Source organism: Schistocerca cancellata, chromosome 1 (assembly GCF_023864275.1).
Source record: "Schistocerca cancellata isolate TAMUIC-IGC-003103 chromosome 1, iqSchCanc2.1, whole genome shotgun sequence".
NCBI lineage: Eukaryota > Metazoa > Arthropoda > Insecta > Orthoptera > Acrididae > Schistocerca > Schistocerca cancellata.
In genome coordinates this window covers 1,069,674,540-1,069,696,702 of record NC_064626.1, presented here as the reverse complement: position 1 = coordinate 1,069,696,702, position 22,163 = coordinate 1,069,674,540, and the positions used below count along the sequence as shown (strand labels likewise).

Genomic DNA, 22,163 nt, shown 5'->3' with positions numbered 1-22,163 from the left:
TCATTTGTTTATGTATGAGAGACATAACTATTACAGAAATTCTTAGTGTTACACAGATGTTCAAGTAATTAGTATAGTAAATGTTTATGTCAGTGGTAATCATTGTTGTGATTCTTCCTTTTCATCTGATTATGGTAAATCTGTGTTCACAGACTTGACAATACTAAATACATTATTAATTCTTAGAAACAATGACATCACACAATGTGTACAATATTTTTCAGTTCCATTATTATCAAAAATCATCTAAATATTATTTATTAAGTTATCTCAACATTAATATGATATTCTTTTGCATTTAGATCCTGAAAGAAATTAGATTGTGTCAATACATAAATATGAATATTGTTTGAAACTCTCCATGATAAATAAATCAGACTTACAGTTACTTCTGATGTTGCTGCAGTTGTTGTAATCAGTTCTGGCTTTGGCACTGTTCCACCAGTATTGAAAACAGAAGCGATTTTGCTAATATCAACCACTGTTTCACCACTTGATTGCACTTCTGCTATAATCAGTGTCCTGAAGCATCATCATATGAAATCAGATGACAGATTCTTAAAAACAAATAAAAAGTAAAGGAGGAAAAAATACTTCTTACACAAAATTAATCAATCAAGAATATTTGTAACAAAATGATTGTTTACTAACTTATTTGCCAATTCTTGTCGAGCAAACATTCTTTCTTCCTGAAGTTCCAAGTGATCATCATATGGTGTGACAGAGCAAACTCTGACACTGCTCCTCAGCATGGAAGACAAAAGTTTCTCAATATCTGCACGATCAGATGGAAGTGGTCCAGGAATTATAAACTGCATCATTTTTGTTGGTGATGGTGGTGGATATACTCGCACCAACGATCGTGTGTGATGTTGTGGGCTTCCTAATGGAAAATATGTATAAATAATTTAGTACAATAATTGTGTAATAATTAAATTTTCATAAAAAGTATTGTGTTCTTGGACCACTGCAGTGTGACTACATTGCTTTTATTAAGCAAGTATCTTTTTTATGGCCCCTTTGTAACAAGAGAAGCTACAGTTGCAAGCTTCTGACTAAATTATGCAGTTAGTACAATAAGTGTAACAAAATCTTGAAGTTTGTTCATTTATTATTGCAGAAGAAAGCTAGAGTCATTTGTGGTATACTTCCAGAAAAGGGCAATGTTGTTTGCATCATACACTGAAGGGCCAGAAACTGGTACATCTGCCAAATACTGTGTGGGGCCCTCTCGAGCATGCACAAGTGCCACAACACGATGTGGCATGAACTTGACTAATGTCTGAAGTGTGCTGGAGGGAATTGACACTGAGAATTATACAGGGCTGTCTATAAATCTGTAAAAGTATGAGTGGATGGAGATCCCCTCTGAACAGCATGTTGTAAGGCATCCCAGATATGCTCAATAATGTTCATGTCCAGGGAGTTCAGCAGCCAGTGGAAGCGTTTAAACTCAGAAGAGTGTTCCTAGAGCTACTCTGTAGCAATTTTGGATGCATGCAGAGACAAGGTAATGTTTTTCCTGAAAACACTATTAATTTAATGTAGTGTTAGTGATATAAACACCAACACTTATAAATGAGAGCTTACACAAGTACACTGTTAAGAACTGTGTATGAAAAATCTATGGCCAGAACACTGGATTGATACTGATGTCTTTTGCTGTAGGACTTTCATTTCTTGACTACGTAATTGTGTGCCTACATTTATGTAACCTTGACAGCATCATCTTTCAGTGTTGACAACAGTTTTCCATAAGCATTATATTAACTTTTGTCAGTTGGTAAGGAAACACAAGCAATGTTTGCTTGTGGAAGAAACAGAAATTGGTATTATTTGCAACAACTACTACTATTACTACTACTAAAAAGATATTCACTGGCCCTCACAAAGGAAGACATTCTAACATTGAAGTAAAAGTTCTGGTATTCTTCTGTGAAAGGAGAAATAATGGGCAACCTATGACTATAAACAAAGCAAAAGAGGTAGCTACAGTTCTTAATATAATGAGGCAAGAGTTTAAGGCTAACTGGGATGGGTTGATCGCTTTCTGAAACAGGCTGGCCTATCTCTGTGATGATGTACAGCAGTATGCCAAAAGCTTCTAAAAGGATTTTGAGAAGAAACTTCACAAATTTCAGTGGTATGTCATCACACTTTGGAAAGAGAAGAATTTTTTGATGTGCCAAAGAGGCAATGCTGATGAGGCACAAATTTGATTTGATATGCCACGTTATTACGTGATTGATGAGAAGGGGCAAAAAAAAAGCTACAGTCAAAACATCAGGGTGTGATAAACATTGCGTAACTGTAATAATGGCAATGACAGCAGATGGGTACAAACTCTCCCCTTTCCTAATCTTCAAGTGGAAAGTGAGCCCAAAGACCCCAAAAAATTGAAAGCTGTTTCCTGATGACGCCACTGTTCAAAATCAAGAGAAGTAATGGATGACTGAAACTTAAAAAAACTTGACTGGCTCTAAAATACACAGGAACTTCATTCTGGTGTACTTTCCAAACTACCATCAATGCTTTGTCTTGATGCATTTCGTGCTCATATCAGTGATGATGCGAAAAAGAGGATCCACAGCTAAGCCAGTACCTTTGTTATTATTCCTGGAGGAATGACTTCTGTGTTATAACCCTTGACATCAGTATAAAGAAACGTTTCAAAGGTTACATTCAGGAACAGCACAAAAAATTTTGTTAACCAAACTGTGAACTGACTCTGACAAGAAAAATTAATCTTACTGCACCCTTGGTTTTGACTGCCTGGAAAAGCATTAGAGCACCAATGATTGTAAAATTATTCAAAAAATGTTGTATTTAAAAAACTTTGCATGGCAGTGATGATGATGTGCTCTCGAACGAGACTGAGGATGATGGGGAAAGAAGAAATGAATCTGTTTCTCATGTAGACTCTTCTGAGGATACCACTAATTATGACATTAATGAATAATGATGAGTAATGCCTGTAATTTATGATATGTTTGTTTGCTTGTCTTTCAAGTTAGGTGTTCTTTTTTTTAATGATGATTATGTCACTTAACAGTGGTCCATTGTTGTTGTTTTTACAGTTCATGTATGCATCCACTGTTGTGTAAAATAAATGTAGTCTACCAGTGATGTGCCAACAAACTCTTTTTTATGATGTAATTAACATCATAAAAAAAGTGTTTGTAGGTGCATCACTGGTAGGCACATTACATTCAATGGCACATTAGATTTGCATAAAAGTAGTAATATCTGCTGGTATCACATAAAATTTGGAACTTCAACCCAACAGTGTCAACCAGCCAGTGACAAGAAGGATGCTGCCAGAAACCAGTAGTGTCATCAGCTGAATCCAGAATGGACAGTTGACTGTTCATAACAGAGGATTATACCAAGCTAAAATTTTTCGTAGGTATAGGTGATAATGTCGAAGTGTACCATTCTTGTCTTCTGTGATGATATATCAATGGCTATCACCTGTATAATGTGGATGGATCTTCCATCAAGACCTACAGTCATCAATCAATTCATGTTGACACCACTGTCCTATATCTAATTATTGGTGCAGACTTCTATCATTTTATAGTTCTCTAGTTTTGGATACCTATGCCATGCTGGCATCAAAGTGATTACAAGTGTCTCACTGTATAACAACTTGCTTTGCCATTTCTCCAAAGTCACCTATCTGTTGCCTACTCTAGCACTGCTAAAACACTCAACAGTACATCAAATTACCATCATGCCAAGTCCACTAGTCCATGAAAAGCCTCGTCATCTGCCTCCAGACAAACTCAGACCACAAAGCAAAATTTGCCTTTCATGTTAGCACACAGGATCTATCACCACTCAGATAGTAGCTAGGCCTTGCCCGCACCCCTAAGAAGATCAACAGGTGGTGCCCATCAATAGCTTAGCACTAGAACAATACCTAATGATACCATGTGTCACATAGCTAAGACTCTGCTATGCACATCCATGGTAAGACCATTTTCTCAAGAGTCAACCTCATCCTTGCTATCTAACACATACCCATTGCAACAGGAATATATCAAAACAGCCGCCACTACCAGTCAAGGTAAACAGTTTGAATCATACATTTTTAAAGCACTGATGACCTTGCATGGCATGAACTGAATTTGAACTTGTGCCCATCACCCCACTGCTAATGGTCTCACGGAATGGCTCCATCTACTATTGAAGGCATCACTCAAATTGTGAAATTCTAAATTCGTTACACTTTAGAACCTGAAGATGTTTAATATACTGCAATTCTGACTGAAGTAGGGTTTTGGAAGTCTTGTTTCTGTACCCATGATGTATTTCTGCCAGATATGACCCCAGTTATACAAATTTTAATTACTTTCCCAGGCTGCGTATTGCAGTTTCTCTAACTTCATTGTATGTGGCCAGCATAGTTCATTGTAAATTTCCCAGATCAATTTTAGCAAACATGAAGCTAGTTTTTCATATTGTGTTAATCTGAAAGCACATGTATGAAAGAAGAAGCTTTTCTTTCATACTAAGCTTTCTTTGCACTGTATTGCGTACCACCAGAATGTGATTTTTAATATCTAATGAACCATTTTTTTTTGTACTTCACTGACCATTAGCCCTAAATTTGGAAAGTTTATATACTGCTAAATGGCTTCAAGCCCTTAGGACACATTCTCGCAAGCTTGTCAGCCACTATGGCTTTGTCCTATTTCAAAATGTTTATGGTGTGAGGAAACTGCTGGTGAAATTTTCAAATATGACATAACATTCTCGGAGTGTTTAGTAAGTATTTACACAATTTGCATTGTGAGACACCTATTGATTTGTTTGAAGCTGCCTCATAAATGCATGAAAACGTTTACCCTGTGCACTTAGGCTCTGTTTCGTGACTGGTATATATTCCCCAGTTGTTAACTTCTCCTCAATCTCCTTTAAGTTTGGTTTGTTCATTTTGCTGCTCTCACTGTTATGATAACTGAGCTGTAGTGAAACTACCTGTGCAAACATATACCTGGCTATTTTGTAGTCATGTTGGATTATAGCGTAACCAGTTGTCAGGTGCAGCAAGCTAATTGGATCCTGTGAAGCTTGCTGGCTAGTGGATACCCAAGTTGGCATGCTTTAAGCACTGTGCTTCAGTACACATGCACTCTTGTGTCTCTATTACAACAGGCTGAGCTGCATTAATGGTTGTGGGGGAGACAGGGGCAGGCGGGTTGGCAGAGAATTTGTACACCTCTGCTCCAACCACTGTACATTTGATGCTGACAGCAATTGCTCTTCTGTCACCATTTCCATTGGCAGACTTAAGCTAGGCTTTAGCCCAGTGAAGACTCACACCAGTTCAGAAACAGCTGCTAATACTGAGATGCTACTTATGTGTGCTTTCATGAGGACACCAGATGCATCAGCCTTCCACTACAACAGTCAATGCCTCTGAGCTAAACTCCGATCACCACTCACTCTAGGCACTGCTTATGCTTCAACCTCAAATATCGTTGACACTTGGGTGGGGGAATGAGTGATGTGGGCAGTAAATTGTCTGTTATATTTTATGTACTGTACAGATCCTTATCCTTGGACCACAAACAAATGAATGATAGTTAGATGTTCTTTGCAGTGTATTTAGCTATTGTTTGTTGTGTTAAGTAGATTGTATTTTCACACACCAGTGCATACACATAGTGAGCTAAGCACCAATTTGTCTCCCCCCCCCCCCCCCCCCCCCCCCCGGGTCAGGATTTTAGCTCCACAGCCAGCACCTCACCGTGCCACCGTGCATGGGACATCATGCACTTGTACTTAGTGGGATCCTTCCAGAGCTCATCTAATAGTAACATATGACAAAGTTTGTGGAAGAGACTTCAAGCAAGGCAAGACTAATGTTACATCTCGGAACGTACAAGATGACTTGACTCAACAGTCACAGCCCCATCATGATCTATGAGGCCCTTCACTTATGCACCATCTCTCACTGACATTCCAATGAAGAGCAGACACAAAGACATAATAAGATCTCAACATGAAGTGAAGTGTTGTGGCTCTGGGAAATTACATGTACTGCAGGCAACGTCTGCCAATGTCACATGAAGCTTCAACCAGTGTGACCCCTGATACAACATGAGTATCCATGCTGTCTGATGTGTGTGCACTGTTGTGTTCATCCACCTCTGCTATTTCCATACTGACATTTTCTTATGGCTGGGACACTAAAGCACCTACACTGTCCTTGGTGTTGTAGTCACCCACCTGTGATATTTGTTCCATGTTTACATCTTCTGTGTTTCTTCTTCTTCTTCTTCTTCCAGACAGAATACCAAGTCTCTCACTCCTATAGCTAGCACATATAGGCGAGTATGGCTGCCTGGTGGTGACTGTGCTATTATTGTTAGAGTATAATGACAATATCTGAACCGGCACCTCTCATACAGAGCTACACATAGGTAAACTCAGCCATAGAGGTGGGTTGCATATTTAAGAGTCATATAATTTATCATATTAGAAGTGAGTATTCTTCTGCTTCAAGGATGTAAATTTATTGTTTGGTATGTGATACTGATATAATTTTGTGGGAACAGATGATTAAATAAATAGAGTATAAGATACATCAAGTTCTGTAAAACTGTCAGCCTTGCAATACAAATATTCTAATACTAACCCATGTCATGTGCTTCCACGAAAAATTCAATTGGGCTGCTTGCATCTTGGATGGAACTTCTCTTTACCCTCGGTGTAGGTTTTTCGTGGCTCAGTGATTCTCGAAGTCCCAGTAATCCTGTTAAAAATGATTTTAATTATACCTGTTTCTTTTATCACTTTTTTATTGTTACTGTGGAATTATATCCATTTAGAGTTAGTATTAGCCAAGCCTGTTCCAGACAGGTGATTAAATAACTACATAATATGAAAGATTCCTACAACCAAATATACATTGACTGTCATTGGCTCTGTGGTATCGCAGTTAAAGAACTTTCGTTTCAGATCTTAAGATTACCAACCACAGCACAGGAGATATGATAATTTTGCAGTAGTGTTCCTGGTGGCACACTAACTGTTGCACAGAGACATGATATTTTTGCAGCACTGCTCCTAGTGACACTTTACTGGCTGTAGTACTGCTCCTAGTGACACTTCACTGGATGTGTTACTGGAAAAGACTGTTCAGAAATTCACTCCAATCCATGAAAAATTATATAAACTACTGATGTTACAGAAATAACTTAATCTGTACTGTACTTCTTTTGTGCTTAGGTGTCCTTTTTAAACAAATTGTTCAATGTTTGCTTCTAACACTTTGAGATGAGCTATCCTGAGGCCAAATACACATTCTAAATTAAAATCTATTGTGCTGAATCTAGGAGTAACACAACACAGTGTGACTTAGTGGGTGGTTAGACACAACCATTTGTTCCAAGGCTGGGTACCATCTTTGGAATTTAGAAGCACGGTTGTTAGGAGGAGGATTGAAATGTTCCAAGAGGTGAAACAAATGGCCAATCCAGGCTGTTATTTTAAGGATATGTTTAGCAGATAGGTATGCAACCTTAGAAATTTAGCAACCTCACTGAGCATATAGTGATGATAATGTTAACATAAAAGTGGATCACAAACTGTAGCTCTGCTGAGAGAAAAAACAGACAAGGTATGTATTATCACAGTTGACCATCCACTCGAAAACATGCAGTTTTTCTGTTGTGGAGCTGAAGTGAGTGGTGTGAAGAAGATGAGGGGGAGTGGTTTCACACTTTCTGATTCAAGGTATAGACAAGCAGATAATATGATGATATGGACTCGACATATAAGCTGAAAATGGGGAAAAATTTGGAAACCCTGGGAACGCATGAAAGCTGCCACAGAGAGACTAACGAGGAAATTGATATAAAAGGGAACTGCCAATCATGCAGATATGTATCACAACATTAATGAATGTGCTTTTGGCAAGGAGATCATTTGGAAATGAAAAGCTGGGTAGAGATTGGGCCATTTACAGGGGTAATATCCTTTTGTAGGTAGGTGACATCAGTAGTGAGAGGGAATAAAGGTGTTTGGTGGAAAGGGGGAGGGGGGGGGGGGGGGGGGGGGGGGGGAGAAGACAACACACAAATACACTTTAAATTTGAAAAAGCTTTGCTTGAACTCTGGAAGAACAAATGACCTGGTATTGATGAAACACCATCAGAACTCGTGCAGACTTTTTTTTTTTTTTTTTAGATGACTTTTAATAATTCAGAATGGATTTTTTTTTCTCTATTTTTAGGTAGTGTGTTATCAACTACAGGGGCACAAGGATGATCCACTCTCTTTATGCTGAGCAGACTAGAGTAATCAGCAATGGCAGAATGAAACAAGAAGCCAAAATCAGAAATGCTGTGAGACATAGTTGCTCACTGTCACCACTGATATTTTAATTTGTATATAGGAGAGCGAATGAGAATATTTGACTTTCTTGATGTGGATTAACAGAAAATCTTGATTTGGTTGCTGACATCATTAGCATCAGTCATCAAAAGTGAAGAGTAACTGATTTAGAGACTTAATGAAATGGAATATGTGTCAGCCAAGAGATATAAAGTATAGAAAACTGATATAATTGTGGACACAACAAGTGGATGTGCTGGATGGATAAAGGTTAAATTTGACTAGAGGCTCTTGATGGGGTGCATGTGTTTTGCTATCTTAGAAGTAGAATAGATAAAGAAGGAAGATGCAAGAAAGACATAGCAAGACTGCAAAAAGCAAAAATGGTGTTTATAAAAAGAAAAATACTACTAAAATCCAAAACTATAAAATATAAACTGAGACCAGAAAAGGCTTAATTAAAAATTATCTTTGGAACACATTTCTGCATAGGAGCCAAACATGTTTGGGGGAAAAAAGAGATAAAAAAACAGAAGCCTTTGCAATGTGTTGTTATGAGAAACTGTGGAAGATCAGCTAGGTTGACAGAGTAAGGAATGTAGATGTTCTGAAATCGGTCAGTGAGGGGAAAAAAGCTTACTAATGAACATAATGAAACAAAGAGACAGAATAGTAGTACACTTCTGAGTGTTCTGCTGAATTGTTGTTTCCATTTTATGAACAATATTTTGAGAACTGAACCAGCCATCTTCTTCAGGTATTGTGAATTTTGCTGTTTTTACTCACTGCCTGAACTACATAATCAGGCAACAATTCAGTGGAACACTCAGAAATTAACTACTAATCAGTCATGCTGAGAAAATTTGGGAGATCGCAAAGAGATAGCATGAGAAGACTCACTGCTGAAGATAACAGTTAATTGAATGGTAGAGAGAAAGAATCACTGGGGCAGGCCTGCATGTCAATATGTAAGCCAGATCAGTGATGATGTGTGTAGTAGCCACCAGAAAGATCGCGGGAGGCGCACATTGGCACGGCGCGTCATGGACAGTAGTTGCCGCAAGTAGAGTCCCGTCCACCAGAGGGCACGCGAGAATTCGGACGCGCCCTCTGCCGGTGTAACAACAACAACAACTCCGGCAGGACAGGCAGAGCGCAGTCAGTCAACATCGGGCATGCCTAGGACACAGTCCCGGTCTACGCTAAGTGAAGTGCGACGTAACGTGAACAGTGTTACTACACAATTGGCGACGAGTAGGGTCGTTCTTTCGCGTGTTGCGTCGTTGTTCCGGTTTCGCAGTTTCTCCATGGCATGGAGGATTTGGTGCGGGTTTTGGTTGCGCAGCAGACGGAGCTCATGGCCACCATGAAACAAGTGCTTCCGGCGTTGCTCTCACCGCCGTCTGCTCCGGCGCCGTTCCCTCCTCCCTTTCCCCCGTATGACGAGACGGCGGAGGATTGGGACGCATATGAACATCGCCTTCGGCAGCATTTCCAGGCGTTTCATGTTGCCGATGCGGAGGTATGTCGTGCTCTCTTCTTGTCTTGGATATCTCCCTCGCTGTATCAAGTTTTGCGGCAGCTGGCGCCGTTGCAGGAACCCTCGTCCTTGTCTTTTGACGCATTGTGTTCATTGCTGTCTTCATATTATCGCCGCCGCACGCATGTTGTGGCGGCTAGGGTCGAGTTCTATCAATGCAAGAAACAGCCCCATCACTCTTACCAGGCGTGGGCCGCAACCCTGCACGGTCTTAGTCGCAAGTGTCATTTTGTCACGGAGCAGTCGCGGGAGTCGTATGCCCATGTTATGGTACGTGACGTCATTGTTCGTTCGGCCCCTGATAGGGAGGTCCGGCAACGGGCCCTGCAGTTAGAAGACCCTTCCCTCGAAGAAGTCCTGTCCATTGCTCAATCGTATGAAGTCTCTCACGCAGCAGGTCAACGGCTGGAAGCGTGGTGCGACGTCGCGGAGGTTCAGGACGGCGCGGCCGCGTCCACCGTGTCCGGGGTGGACGACGTGCGAGCGGTACAATCCGGCCGTTACGGCCGCTCCCGCGTGGCGCGTAAACAGAATTCTGGCCGCCGGCCCCTGTTGCCGTCCTGTGCGTCGTGCTATATACATCACGATCGGTCAAAGTGCCCCCAGCATTGGGCCGTTTGTCGCAAATGTCATAAAAACGGTCACATTGCTAAAGTTTGCCGCTCAGCCTCAAAGGAATCGAAGGAAGCAAGTACAGAGGACATGGACGTTGACATTCAGGAAGTTTCATCGGGCCAGGCTCCCGACGCATCGGCACGCAAACTCTTTATCGAGGTGTCAGTTCGGTCGCGCCGGTTACAACTGCAAGTAGATACGGGCGCGGCAGTTTCGTTGTTGAATGCACAAACGTATTCCGGCCTTGGATCGCCCCCGTTGGCGCCAGTTTACCGGCGTCTACGCGGTTATGGTAAACAGTTCATTCCCCTACTGGGTCAATTCACTACCGACGTGACTTACAAATCAGTCACTCGGCCTATTACTTTTATTGTTGTCAGTGATGCGAGCTCCGCTAACCTTTTTGGCCTGGATGCCTTTCAAGCTTTCGGTTTTTCTATCGCTGACACCATACAGTTGGTCTCCGAAGACGTTCCCTATCACTCATTAGAATCTTTGATCTCAGACTTTCCAGACATTTTTGAGGAGAGCCTGGGGCGTGTTTCAGATTTTGAAGCTCACTTAACGTTGAAGGCGTTGGCTCGCCCGCGTTTTCTACGCGCGAGGCAGATCCCCTTGGCTCTCCGCCCTCAGGTAAAGGAAGAGCTAGACCGGCTGACAGCCCTAGGGGTCGTTCTTCCCATTTCTTCCAGTGAGTGGGCTTCGCCCCTCGTTATTGTCAAGAAGCCCTCTGGAAAATTACGTCTTTGTGGCGATTTTAAGGCCACCATTAATTCCCAATTGGTGGTGGACACCTATCCTTTGCCTCGTGCTGATGAATTGTTCTCCGCCGTGGCGGGAGGCCACTATTTTTCGAAAATCGATCTGTCAGAGGCTTATCATCAGATACCACTTGATGAGGACTCCAAACGGCTGGCAGTCATCAACACCCTGTTTGGCCTTTACCAATACCAGCGGTTGGCTTTTGGAATATCCAGTGCCCCGGCGATATTCCAGCGTTATCTTGAGCATGTCACGTCGACAATCCCTCATTGTATTAATTACCCGGATGACATAATTGTCATGGGCCGCAGCACGACGGACAACTTGCACAACCTTCGCACCCTCTTTCTCAAATTCAGGTCTGTGGGCTTGCGTTGCAACCTGCAGAAGTCAACCTTCTTCCAACTGTCCATTGAGTATGTGGGCTACACCATCTCTCGGCATGGCATCCAGCCACTAGGAAGTTTGGTCCAAGGTATCGTCAACCTTCCTCGGCCCACATCGCTGAAGGAGTTACAAGCTTTTTTAGGCAAGATAGCCTATTACCACCGGTTCATTCCCAGGGCTTCCACTATAGCCCACCCCCTGTACTGCCTTCTGCACAAGGGTGTTCCTTTTGATTGGTCGCCGGCATGCGAGCGAGCGTTCACCTCGTTGAAGGGCCTCCTCACGTCAGCCCCTTGTTTGGCTACTTTTGATCCCCATAAGCCGTTAGTCCTGGCTACGGATGCTTCACAGTATGGGGTGGGGGCGGTCCTGGCCCATCGCAACGCAGATGATTCCGAGCAACCACTGGCGTTTGCGTCGAAAACGCTTAGTCCCGCGCAGGCCCATTACTCCCAGGTGGAAAAAGAGGCTTTGGCCATTGTCTACGCTGTTACCAAGTTTCACCCTTTCTTGTATGGCACGAAGTTTCAGTTAATCACTGACCATAAGCCGTTAATATCGTTATTTGGCCCCGCCTCTCAGATTCCGGATAGGGCGGCCCACAGACTACAGCGCTGGGCCTTGTTCCTCTCTAAGTACCATTATGACATTCGTTTTCGCCCTACAGGCCAGCATGCCAACGCCGACGCTCTTTCCCGTCTTCCGGTGGGCCCGGACCCTACGTTTGATCGAGAGGAGATTATGTGTTTTCATTTGGATGTGGCGTCCCGCCAGGCGGTTGATGGCTTCCCGATCACTAGTTCTCGAGTCGCCAGGGAAACAGCGGCTGACCTGGTTCTCCGGCAAGTAGTTCGCCTCATTCAGCAGGGGTGGTCGTCCCGCCCTCCGGGCCGGGCCTCGGACCCTCTTCGTAATTATTTTCTTCTACGAGACCATCTCTCGGTCTTGGAAGGAGTTCTCCTTCTGGCTACCGATGATACAGCTCCTCACGTGGTTGTTCCTGCAAGTTTACGACGGGAGGTCCTCAAGTTATTACATGCGGGGCACTGGGGTGTTTCCCGTACTAAAACCTTGGCTCGCAGACATGTGTACTGGCCCGGTATTGACAGAGAAATTGAGCACTTGGTGGCCGCCTGTTCCCAGTGTGCGAGCCAACAAGCATCTCCCAGGGCAGCGTTCTCTTCATGGCCGCCGGCAACCCAGGCGTGGGAACGTGTTCACATCGATTTTGCGGGGCCGTTTCTCAATGGCTTTTGGCTCATTGTCATTGATGCTTATTCCCGATTCCCATATGTGGTTCGCTGCCCCTCAACCACTTCAGACGTTGCAATCCAGGCACTAGCAAAAATCTTTTCTGTGGAAGGTCTGCCAATCACCCTGGTCTCGGACAATGGACCGCAGTTTCTTTCGCAGACCTTCCAGGATTTTTGTAGGCGCTTCGGTATTCGGCACGTTTGCTCTCCCCCCTTCCATCCACAATCGAATGGGGAAGCTGAGCGCATGGTGCGCACCTTTAAGACGCAGATGAAAAAGTATGTGCACGAATTTCCTGCAGAGGAAGCATTGACGTTTTTCTTGACGGCATACCGGACCACACCAATGGGAGACCGCAGCCCCGGAGAGCTCCTCCATGGGCGTCAACCTAGGACTCTGCTGCACCTCCTCCAGCCTGGTCCTCGCCAGTCTTCCCAAAACGGAGTACCTGGCTTTCCACTGGGTATGTCAGTCTGGGCCCGTGGGTTTGGTCGCAATCCACGTTGGATACCGGTGGTGGTCCTGCACCGACATGACCGCCGGCTCTATACCTTGCAGGTGGGGGACCGGGTGGTACGTCGTCACCAAAATCAGCTACGCCCACGTTCGGGCACCCACCCTCCGCCCTCTCGGACACCGGCTTCCCCATTGCCGGCACCTGTATTAGTTTCACAGGGGACGTTACCTCCTCTCCCTGCTGTGACTCTGCTGCACTGTGATGGTTCTCAGCCTTGGCAGCCTCCAGTGGCTCCAGCACCGGCATCGCCGTCATTAGAGCTGCCCCAGCGAGAGCTGGCCCCCCTAGCCGGCCCGGTTTCGCAGGGGGCTAGTTCCCCTGTGGTCGTCCCTTCCCCTTCGTCCCCGCCACTGGGTCTTGCCCCTCCTGAGGTGGAACAGGATCCGGAGTTCGACAGCTTGTCGCTCGTTCTGTCCCGGGCTCCGGTTGTGGGACGACGGGGGCCTCTTCGTGTGGGTCATTTCCAGCCATATTCGAAGGTTCCGGCTCGAGGGTTGGCAGATTCCCTCAACTCCGGCCATCCCATGGATGTGGAGGTCATCGCTCCTGCCCAACGCTCCACCTTTCGACACAGTGGATCACAGTGGCTTCACCCCCTGAAGGAGGAGGAGTGTAGTAGCCACCAGAAAGATCGCGGGAGGCGCACATTGGCACGGCGCGTCATGGACAGTAGTTGCCGCAAGTAGAGTCCTGTCCACCAGAGGGCACGCGAGAATTCGGACGCGCCCTCTGCCGGCGTAACAACAACAACAACTCCGGCAGGACAGGCAGAGAGCAGTCAGTCAACATCGGGCATGCCTAGGACACAGTCCCGGTCTACGCTAAGTGAAGTGCGACGTAACGTGAACAGTGTTACTACAATGTGGCATGTGAAAGGATCTCATGCTTCAGTAGACAATATGACCGTAAGGAGCTGCCACTTGAAGCTAATGGACACAGGCTCTGTATCATATCTGAGGAGATGCAGTCATTGCTCAACATCTGGTATGGAGGAAATGTGCAAGTGGTTCAGGAACTTGAGGAATTGGCATGTGGTTTGGGGACTGTTCACTTAAAATCCTTAGAAGTCATAAAGACAGCCATGTCATGAAAGTGGACACAGTTTGAACATACAGTTTGAACTGTTCTGCAGAATTAATTAAATATTCATCCTTGGAAACCACATTACTCTCAGAAATTATCACCAGACATTGGTCGGATCATAGAGAGCTGAAGATTAGGTTAGATTAGTACTTGTTCCATAGATCATGAATACGACACTTTGTAATGATGTGGAACGTGTCAGGTTAATAAAAGGTGTCTATACAAGATATTGCATTAGACAAAATATTACATGACACTCAATATTTTAAATTAATTAATTAATTTTTTTGTGGGGGTTGGGAAATTACCCACTTACTATATCCAAAAATTCATCTAATGAGTAGAAGGAGTTGCCATTAAGAAATTCTTTTAATTTCCTTTTAAATGGTATATGGCTATCTGTCAGACTTTTGATGCTATTAGGTAAGTGACCAAAGACTTTTGTGGCAGCATAATTTACCCCCTTCTGAGCCAAAGTTAGATTTAATCTTGAGTAGTGAAGATCATCCTTTCTCCTAGTGTTGTAGCCATGTACACTGCTATTACTTTTGAATTTGTTCGAATTGTTAATAACAAATTTCATAAGTGAATATATATATTGTGAGGCTACAGTGAAGATTTCTAGCTCTTTAAATAAGTGTCTGGAGGATGATCTTGGATGAGCTTCAGCAATAATTATGATTACACGCTTTTGTGCAATGAACACTCTTTTACTCAATGATGAGTTACCCCAGAATATGATGCCATACAAAAGCAGAGAATGAAAATAGGTGTGGTAAGCTAATTTACTCAGATGTATATCGCCAAAATTTGCAATGGCCCTAATAGCATAAGTAGCTGAACTCAAACGTTTCAGCAGATCCTCAGTGTGTTTTTTCCAGTTCAACCCCTCATCAATGCATACACCTAGAAATTTTGAATATTCTACCTTAGCTACCGATTTCTGTTCGAAGTCTATATTTATTAATGGGGTCATTCCATTTACTGTGTGGAACTGTATATACTGTGTTTTGTCAAAGTTTAATGAGAGCCCATTTGCAGAGAACCACTTAATGATTTTCTGAAAAACATTGTTTACAATTTCACCAGTTAATTCTTGTCTGTCGGGTGTGATAGCTATACTTGTATCATCGGCAAAAAGTACCAGCTTTGCATCTTCGTGAATATTGAATGGCAATTCATTAATATATATGAAGAACAGTAGAGGATCCAAGACTGAACCTTGTAGCACCCCATTCTTGATTGTTCCCCAGTTTGAGAAATCATCAGTTTTTTGCATATTATGTGAACTGTTTATTTAAACTTTCTGCACTCTTCCAGTTAGGTATGATTTAAACCATTTGAGCACTGTCCCATTCATACCACAGTACATGAGCTTATCTAGAAGTATTCCATGATTTACACAATCAAAAGCCTTTGATAGATCACAAAAAAACCCAATGGGTGACTTCCAGTTACTCAGAGCATTTAATATTTCATTGGTGAAAGTATATATAGCATTTTCCATTGAAAAACCCTTCTGGAAACCAAACTGACATTTTGTTAAAACTTTATTTTTACAAAGGTGTGAAGCTACTCTACAATACATCAATTTTTCGAGAATTTTGGATAAGGCAGTCAGAAGAGAGATTGGGCGGTAGTTGTTGACATCAGACATATCCCCTTTTTTATGCAGTGGTTTAACAATGGCATACTTCAGTCTATCTGGGAAAATACCCTGCTTCAGAGAGCTATTACATATGTGGCTAAGAATGCCACTTATTTCTTGGGAACAAGCTTTTATTATCCTGCTGGAAATGCCATCAATTCCATGTGAGCTTTTATTCTTGAGAGAGTTTATTATCTTCCTAATTTCAGAAGGAGAGGTGGGTGGAATTTCAATTGTATCAAATGGTGTGGGTAAGGCCTCTTCCATTAACTGCCTTGCTTCTTCTAATGAACATTTAGATCCTATTTTCTCTACAACATTTAAAAAATGATTATTCAAAATGTTTTCGACTTCCGGCTTGTTATTTATCAAGTTTCCATTTGCTTTGATCGTGATGCCGTCATCCTGTACTCTTGGTTGTCCTGTCTCCCTTGTTATAGTATTCCAAATTGTTTTGATTTTGTTATCAGAGGTATTAATCTCAGACATGATGCACATGCTTCTGGACTTTTTAATAACCTTTCTTAATGTAGCACAGTAGTTTTTATAATATTTGGCTGTTTCAGGGTCATTACTCTTTCTTGTTGTTAGATACAGTTCCCTTTTGTGGTTACAAGTTATTTTTATTCCTTTACTAAGCCAAGGTTTTTTGCATGGTTTCTTATAATTAGATTTAACTACTTTCTTGGGGAAACAGTTTTCAAATTCTCTTACAAGTGTATAATGAAATAAGTTATATTTTAAATTAGCATCGGGTTCCTTGTACACCTCATCCCAGTCTAACTGCTGAAGATTTTCTCTGAAATTTCTAATTGTTGAGTCATTAATTGAATGTACAACTTTGGAGGGTAGTTTTGAATTACTGAATGGAGCTATGTCATATACTGTAATTAGCTGAGCATCCTGATCAGAAAGCTCATTCTCAACAGGACAAGAATTTATGTTTTTAAACCTATCTTGGTCTATAAAAGTGTTATCTATCAATGTGCTGCTGTCCTTTACTACGCGAGTAGGAAAATTAATGACAGATGTCAAATTGAAAGATCCGAGCAAGGCTTCCAGGTCATTCTTCCTATTACACTCTTTCAGTGAATCGACATTGAAGTCCCCACAAATAATAATTTGCTTTCCCCTATCTGACAGATAGCACAACAAGGCATCCAAGTTTCCCAGGAATAAATGAAAGTTTCCCGAAAGAGACCTATATACTGTTACAATTATAAAAGAGCCCTCCTTCAGTTTAAGTTGACAGGCACATTCTTCTATATGTTGCTCTAGACAAAACGTTTTTGTATCTAAGTTTTATACATAGTGATAAATTTTTACATATATGGCAACTCCTCCTCCCACCTTATTCTCTCTACTCATATGTGCAGTTAGTTTATAACCACTGATATTTACCTTTTCCATGTTGCTGTTGTTGTTGTTGTGGTATTCAGTCCTGAGACTGGTTTGATGCAGCTCTTCACGTTACTCTACCCTGTGCAAGCTTCTTCATCTCCCAGTACCTACTGCAGCCTACATCCTTCTGAATCTGCTTAGTGTATTCACCTCTTGGTCTCCCTCAACAATTTTTACCCTCCACGCTGCCCTCCGATGCTAAATTTGTGATCCCTTGATGCCTCAGAACATGTCCTACCAACCGGTCCCTTCTTCTTGTCTAGTTGTGCCACAAACTCCTTTTCTCCCCAATTATATTCAATACCTCCTCATTAGTTATGTGATCTACCCATCTAATCTTCAGCATTCTTCTGTAGCACCACATTTCGAAAGCTTCTATTCTCTTCTTGTCCAAACTATTTATCGTCCATGTTTCACTTCCATACATGGCTACACTACATACAAATACTTTCAGAAACGACTTCCTAACACTTAAACCTATACTCGCTGTTAACAAATTTCTCTTCTTCAGAAACGATTTCCTTCCCATAGCCAGTCTACATTTTATATCCTCTCTACTTCGACCATCATCAGTTATTTTGCTCCCCAAATAGCAAATCTCCTTTACTACTTTAAGTGCCTCATTTCCTAGTCTAATTCACTCAGTGTCACCCAACTTAATTCGACTACATTCCATTATCTTCGTTTTGCTTTTGTTGATGTTCATCTTATATCCTCCTTTCAAGACACTGTACATTTCGTTCAACTGCTCTTCCAAGTCATTTGCTGTCTCTGACAGAATTATAATGTCATTGGCGAACTTCAACGTTTTTATTTCTTCTCCATGGACTTTAATACCTACTCCAAATTTTTCTTTTGTTTCCTTTACTGCTTGCTCAATATACAGATTGAATAACATCAGGGACAGGCTACAACCCTGTCTCACTCCCTTCCCAACTGCTGCTTCCCTTTCATGTCCCTCGACTCTTACAACTGCCATCTGGTTTCTGTACAAATTGTAAATAGCCTTTCGCTCCCTGTATTTTACCCCTGCCACCTTTAGAATTTGAAAGAGAATATTCCAGTCAACATTGTCAAAAGCTTTCTCTAAGTCTACAAATGCTAGAAATGTAGGTTTGCCTTTCCTTAATCTATTTTCTAAGATAAGTCGTAGGGTCAGTATTGCCTCACATGTTCCAAGATTTCTGCGGAATCCAAACTGATCTGCACCAAGGTCGGCTTCTACCAGATTTTCCATTCATCTATAAAGAATTCACGTTAGTATTTTGCAGCTGTGACTTATTAAACTGATAGTTCAGTAATTTTCACATCTGTCAACACCTGCTTTCTTTGGGATTGGAATTATTATATTCTTCTTGAAGTCTGAGGGAATTTCACCTGTCTCATACACCTTTCTCATCAGATGGTAGAGTTTTGTCAGGACTGGCTCTCCCAAGGCCGTCAGTAGTTCCAATGGAATGTTGTCTACTCCCGGGGCCTTGTTTCGACTCATGTCTTTCAGTGCTCTGTCAAACTCTTCACGCAGTATCGTATCTCCCATTTCATCTTCATCTACATCCTCTTCCATTTCCATAATATTGTCATGAAGTACATCATCCTTGTATAGACCCTCTATATACTCCTTCCACCTTTCTGCTTTCCCTTCTTTGCCTAGAACTGGGTTTCCATCCGCGCTCTTGATATTCATACAAGTGGCTCTCTTTTCTCCAAAGGTCTCTTTAATTTTCCTGTAGGCAGTTTCTATCTTACCCCTAGTGAGATAAGCATGTACATCCTTACATTTGTCCTCTAGCCATCCCTGCTTAGCCATTTTGCATTTCCTGTTGATCTCATTTTTGAGACGTTTGTATTCCTTTTGCCTGCTTCATTTACTGCGTTTTTATATTTTCTCCTTTCATCAATTTAATTCAATATTTCTTCTGTTACCCAAGGATTTCTACTAGCCCTCGTCTTTTTACCTACTTGATCCTCTGCTGCCTTCATTACTTCATCCCTCAGAGCTACCCATTCTTCTTCTACTGTATTTCTTTCCCCCCTTCCTGTCAATTGTTCCCTTATGCTCTCCCTGAAACTCTGTACAACCTCTGGTTTAGTCAGTTTATCCAGCTCCCATCTCCTTAAATTCCCACCTTTTTGCAGTTTCTTCAGTTTTAATCAACAGTTCATAACCAATAGATTGTGGTCAGAGTCCACCTCTGCCCCTGGAAATGTCTTACAATTTAAAACCTGGTTCCTAAATCTCTGTCTTACCATTATCTAATCCTGATTAAGGGATCTGACATTCCACACTCCGATCCGTAGAACGCCAGTTTTCTTTCTCGTGATAACAACGTCCTCCTGAGTAGTTCCCGCCCAGAGATCCAAATGGGGGACTATTTTACCTCCGGAATATTTTACCCAAGAGGACGCCATCATCATTTAACCATACAGTAAAGCTGCATGCCCTCGGGAAAAATTACGGACCATGGACCTTGCCGTTGGTGGGGAGGCTTGCGTGCCTCAACAATACAGGTGGCCGTACCGTAGGTGCAACCACAACATGTAGTTCCTGAAGAGGGGTAGCAGCCTTTTCAGTAGTTGCAGGGGCAACAGTGTGGACGATTGACTGATCTGGCCTTGCAACACTAACCAAAACGGCCTTACTGTGCTGGTACTGTGAACGGCTGAAAGCAAGGGGAAACTACAGCCATAATTTTTCCCGAGGGCATGCAGCTTTACTGTATGGTTAACTACCTTTTTCATATCAGACACAATGTGATGCTCAGACAGGCATAGTATATCTATTACATTTCTTAGTATGGAGACTGGTCTGATAGTTTTGATAATATCCTGTAGTTAGAAGAAGCTGTGTTGCAGGTTGGGGAGTCTGTTAACTGGCACAGTGGTTATTATTGGGCACAGACCATTCTAGACTGGCTGTTGAATAAAGTCAACACCAATCAAAGGGATTAGTTTGGTGCAGCATGACACCCACAAAAACTGTGTTGTTTCATGACGCCCATAAAAGTTGTTGGCGCGTATCTCATTTGGGACACAGTGCATGCTGAACAGCATCTCAAGATGCTTGAAAATGATGTATACAGTATTGTATTCACATGAGACAATTAGAATGACCTAATCTTAATGGAACATGGAGCCTTGCCTCACTTTGTAAGCCTCGACACTGGTTGGGACGACGTAGCTACATTGAGTGGGCAACGAGGAGTCCTGAGCAAATGCCTAACTGGGAATGGGCAAAAGAGAAAGTTGATTGCACAAAACCAAAAACTCTTCAGGAGTTGGAGGAGTGAATTTGTCAAGTTTTTGGAAGAAACCACTGGATTATTGGCAGAAATTTGTCACAAACAGCCCCCTCCATTTATCTAAATTCATTGAAGAAGTTTGTACTGAGGAATAATCAATGATACATTAGTTACATGTAATGAGGCTTCAATGGATGGCACCATTTCTTTATCAATAAACTTAAGTTATATGAAAACTCGGTCTTCTTATTACAGTTTGAAGTAAACTTCCAGTCCAAGAACTCTAACTGATTTTGATTGGTGTAGGGCAAATTTTGTTATGAGAATTACATTCCATGTTAACTTATTAAGAGTTATAAGCCACCTACCCTTAGCCAGGCACTCATGTCAAAAAAAAGTTGAAGAGGGATTTATTTAATCATTATCTCATGCACTGAAGATAATTTCTTGATGACCTGTCATTTCCTCACAGAGTATAGTATCTGATTTTCTATGTGATATTGTTGATTTGATGATGAAAATTTTGCACTGTGTATTTAAATGGATCATTGTAGGTGCTCATTTTCTATTTCAGATATGTTTTAAAAAATATTATGTAAAGCTGTATTCTAAGTACTAACTTGACACACTTCACATTACTAAAGAACTACTTATCATGGCATATAAGTATGCAACTGTTTTTTGATTTCAAACTATGCCTTTATCCTGTGAAAAGTTTCATAAAAATCAATCATCTTAGTGGCAATTTACAAGCAGTTTACTAAAGAAATTTATGGCACTCTGTCAGAAGGAAAATGGTGGAATTCCTGTGGAGCCTCATGGAATCAACACACAGAAATATTCTGTATATTGTGAGGACTGAACACAAATGTGTATATACTTAAAGTATTCTTACTCCGAAGAAGTCACAATAACTGAAAATATTTGATAAGTACATAAATTTGCAGCATCAGTTTAATTTCTTTTGCATTGTACCTCATACATGACATTTTCTGGTGGACTACCTGCAGTAAACTACTCACCCATTACCACTGAACTGATCAGTTTTAATTAACCTTGTCTTAGTGTAAGGATTTAATTCAGATTTGAATAAACAGTCATGCACTAATACACCATAGCATCTAGTTTCTGTGAGAAGCCTCCTTTCTTTTGTGTTGATGTAGTATGTTGTGGTTTGTTGATAGTCACATTTTAAATGGTCAATCATCTGGATAAGAGCTATGAATTATAAATATGCTGTGGTTGTATTTTTCCAATTAGGTCAATTGCAGATGTATGGCAGTGTGGTGAAGATGAGAGGTGCAATACATGATCTGTTCAAGCAGGACCATGAGAAGATGATCTACATTCAAAGACTGAAAGTTATTA

The 22,163-nt window shown here is 41.8% G+C and overlaps 1 protein-coding gene across 1 annotated transcript in view; it reads right to left on the bottom strand.

Annotated features, from left to right (window-relative positions):
- The window catches only part of LOC126128123 (cadherin-86C-like), a 334,718-nt gene that overhangs the window by 45,176 nt on the left and 267,379 nt on the right, over nt 1-22,163 (bottom strand). Inside the window, exons 15-17 of the mRNA XM_049915150.1 lie at nt 6,647-6,763; nt 652-883; nt 384-522 (exon numbers count right to left, since the gene is read on the bottom strand). Of these exons, the coding sequence (XP_049771107.1) occupies nt 384-522; nt 652-883; nt 6,647-6,763 (488 nt within the window). The remainder of the gene's footprint in view (nt 1-383; nt 523-651; nt 884-6,646; nt 6,764-22,163) is intronic.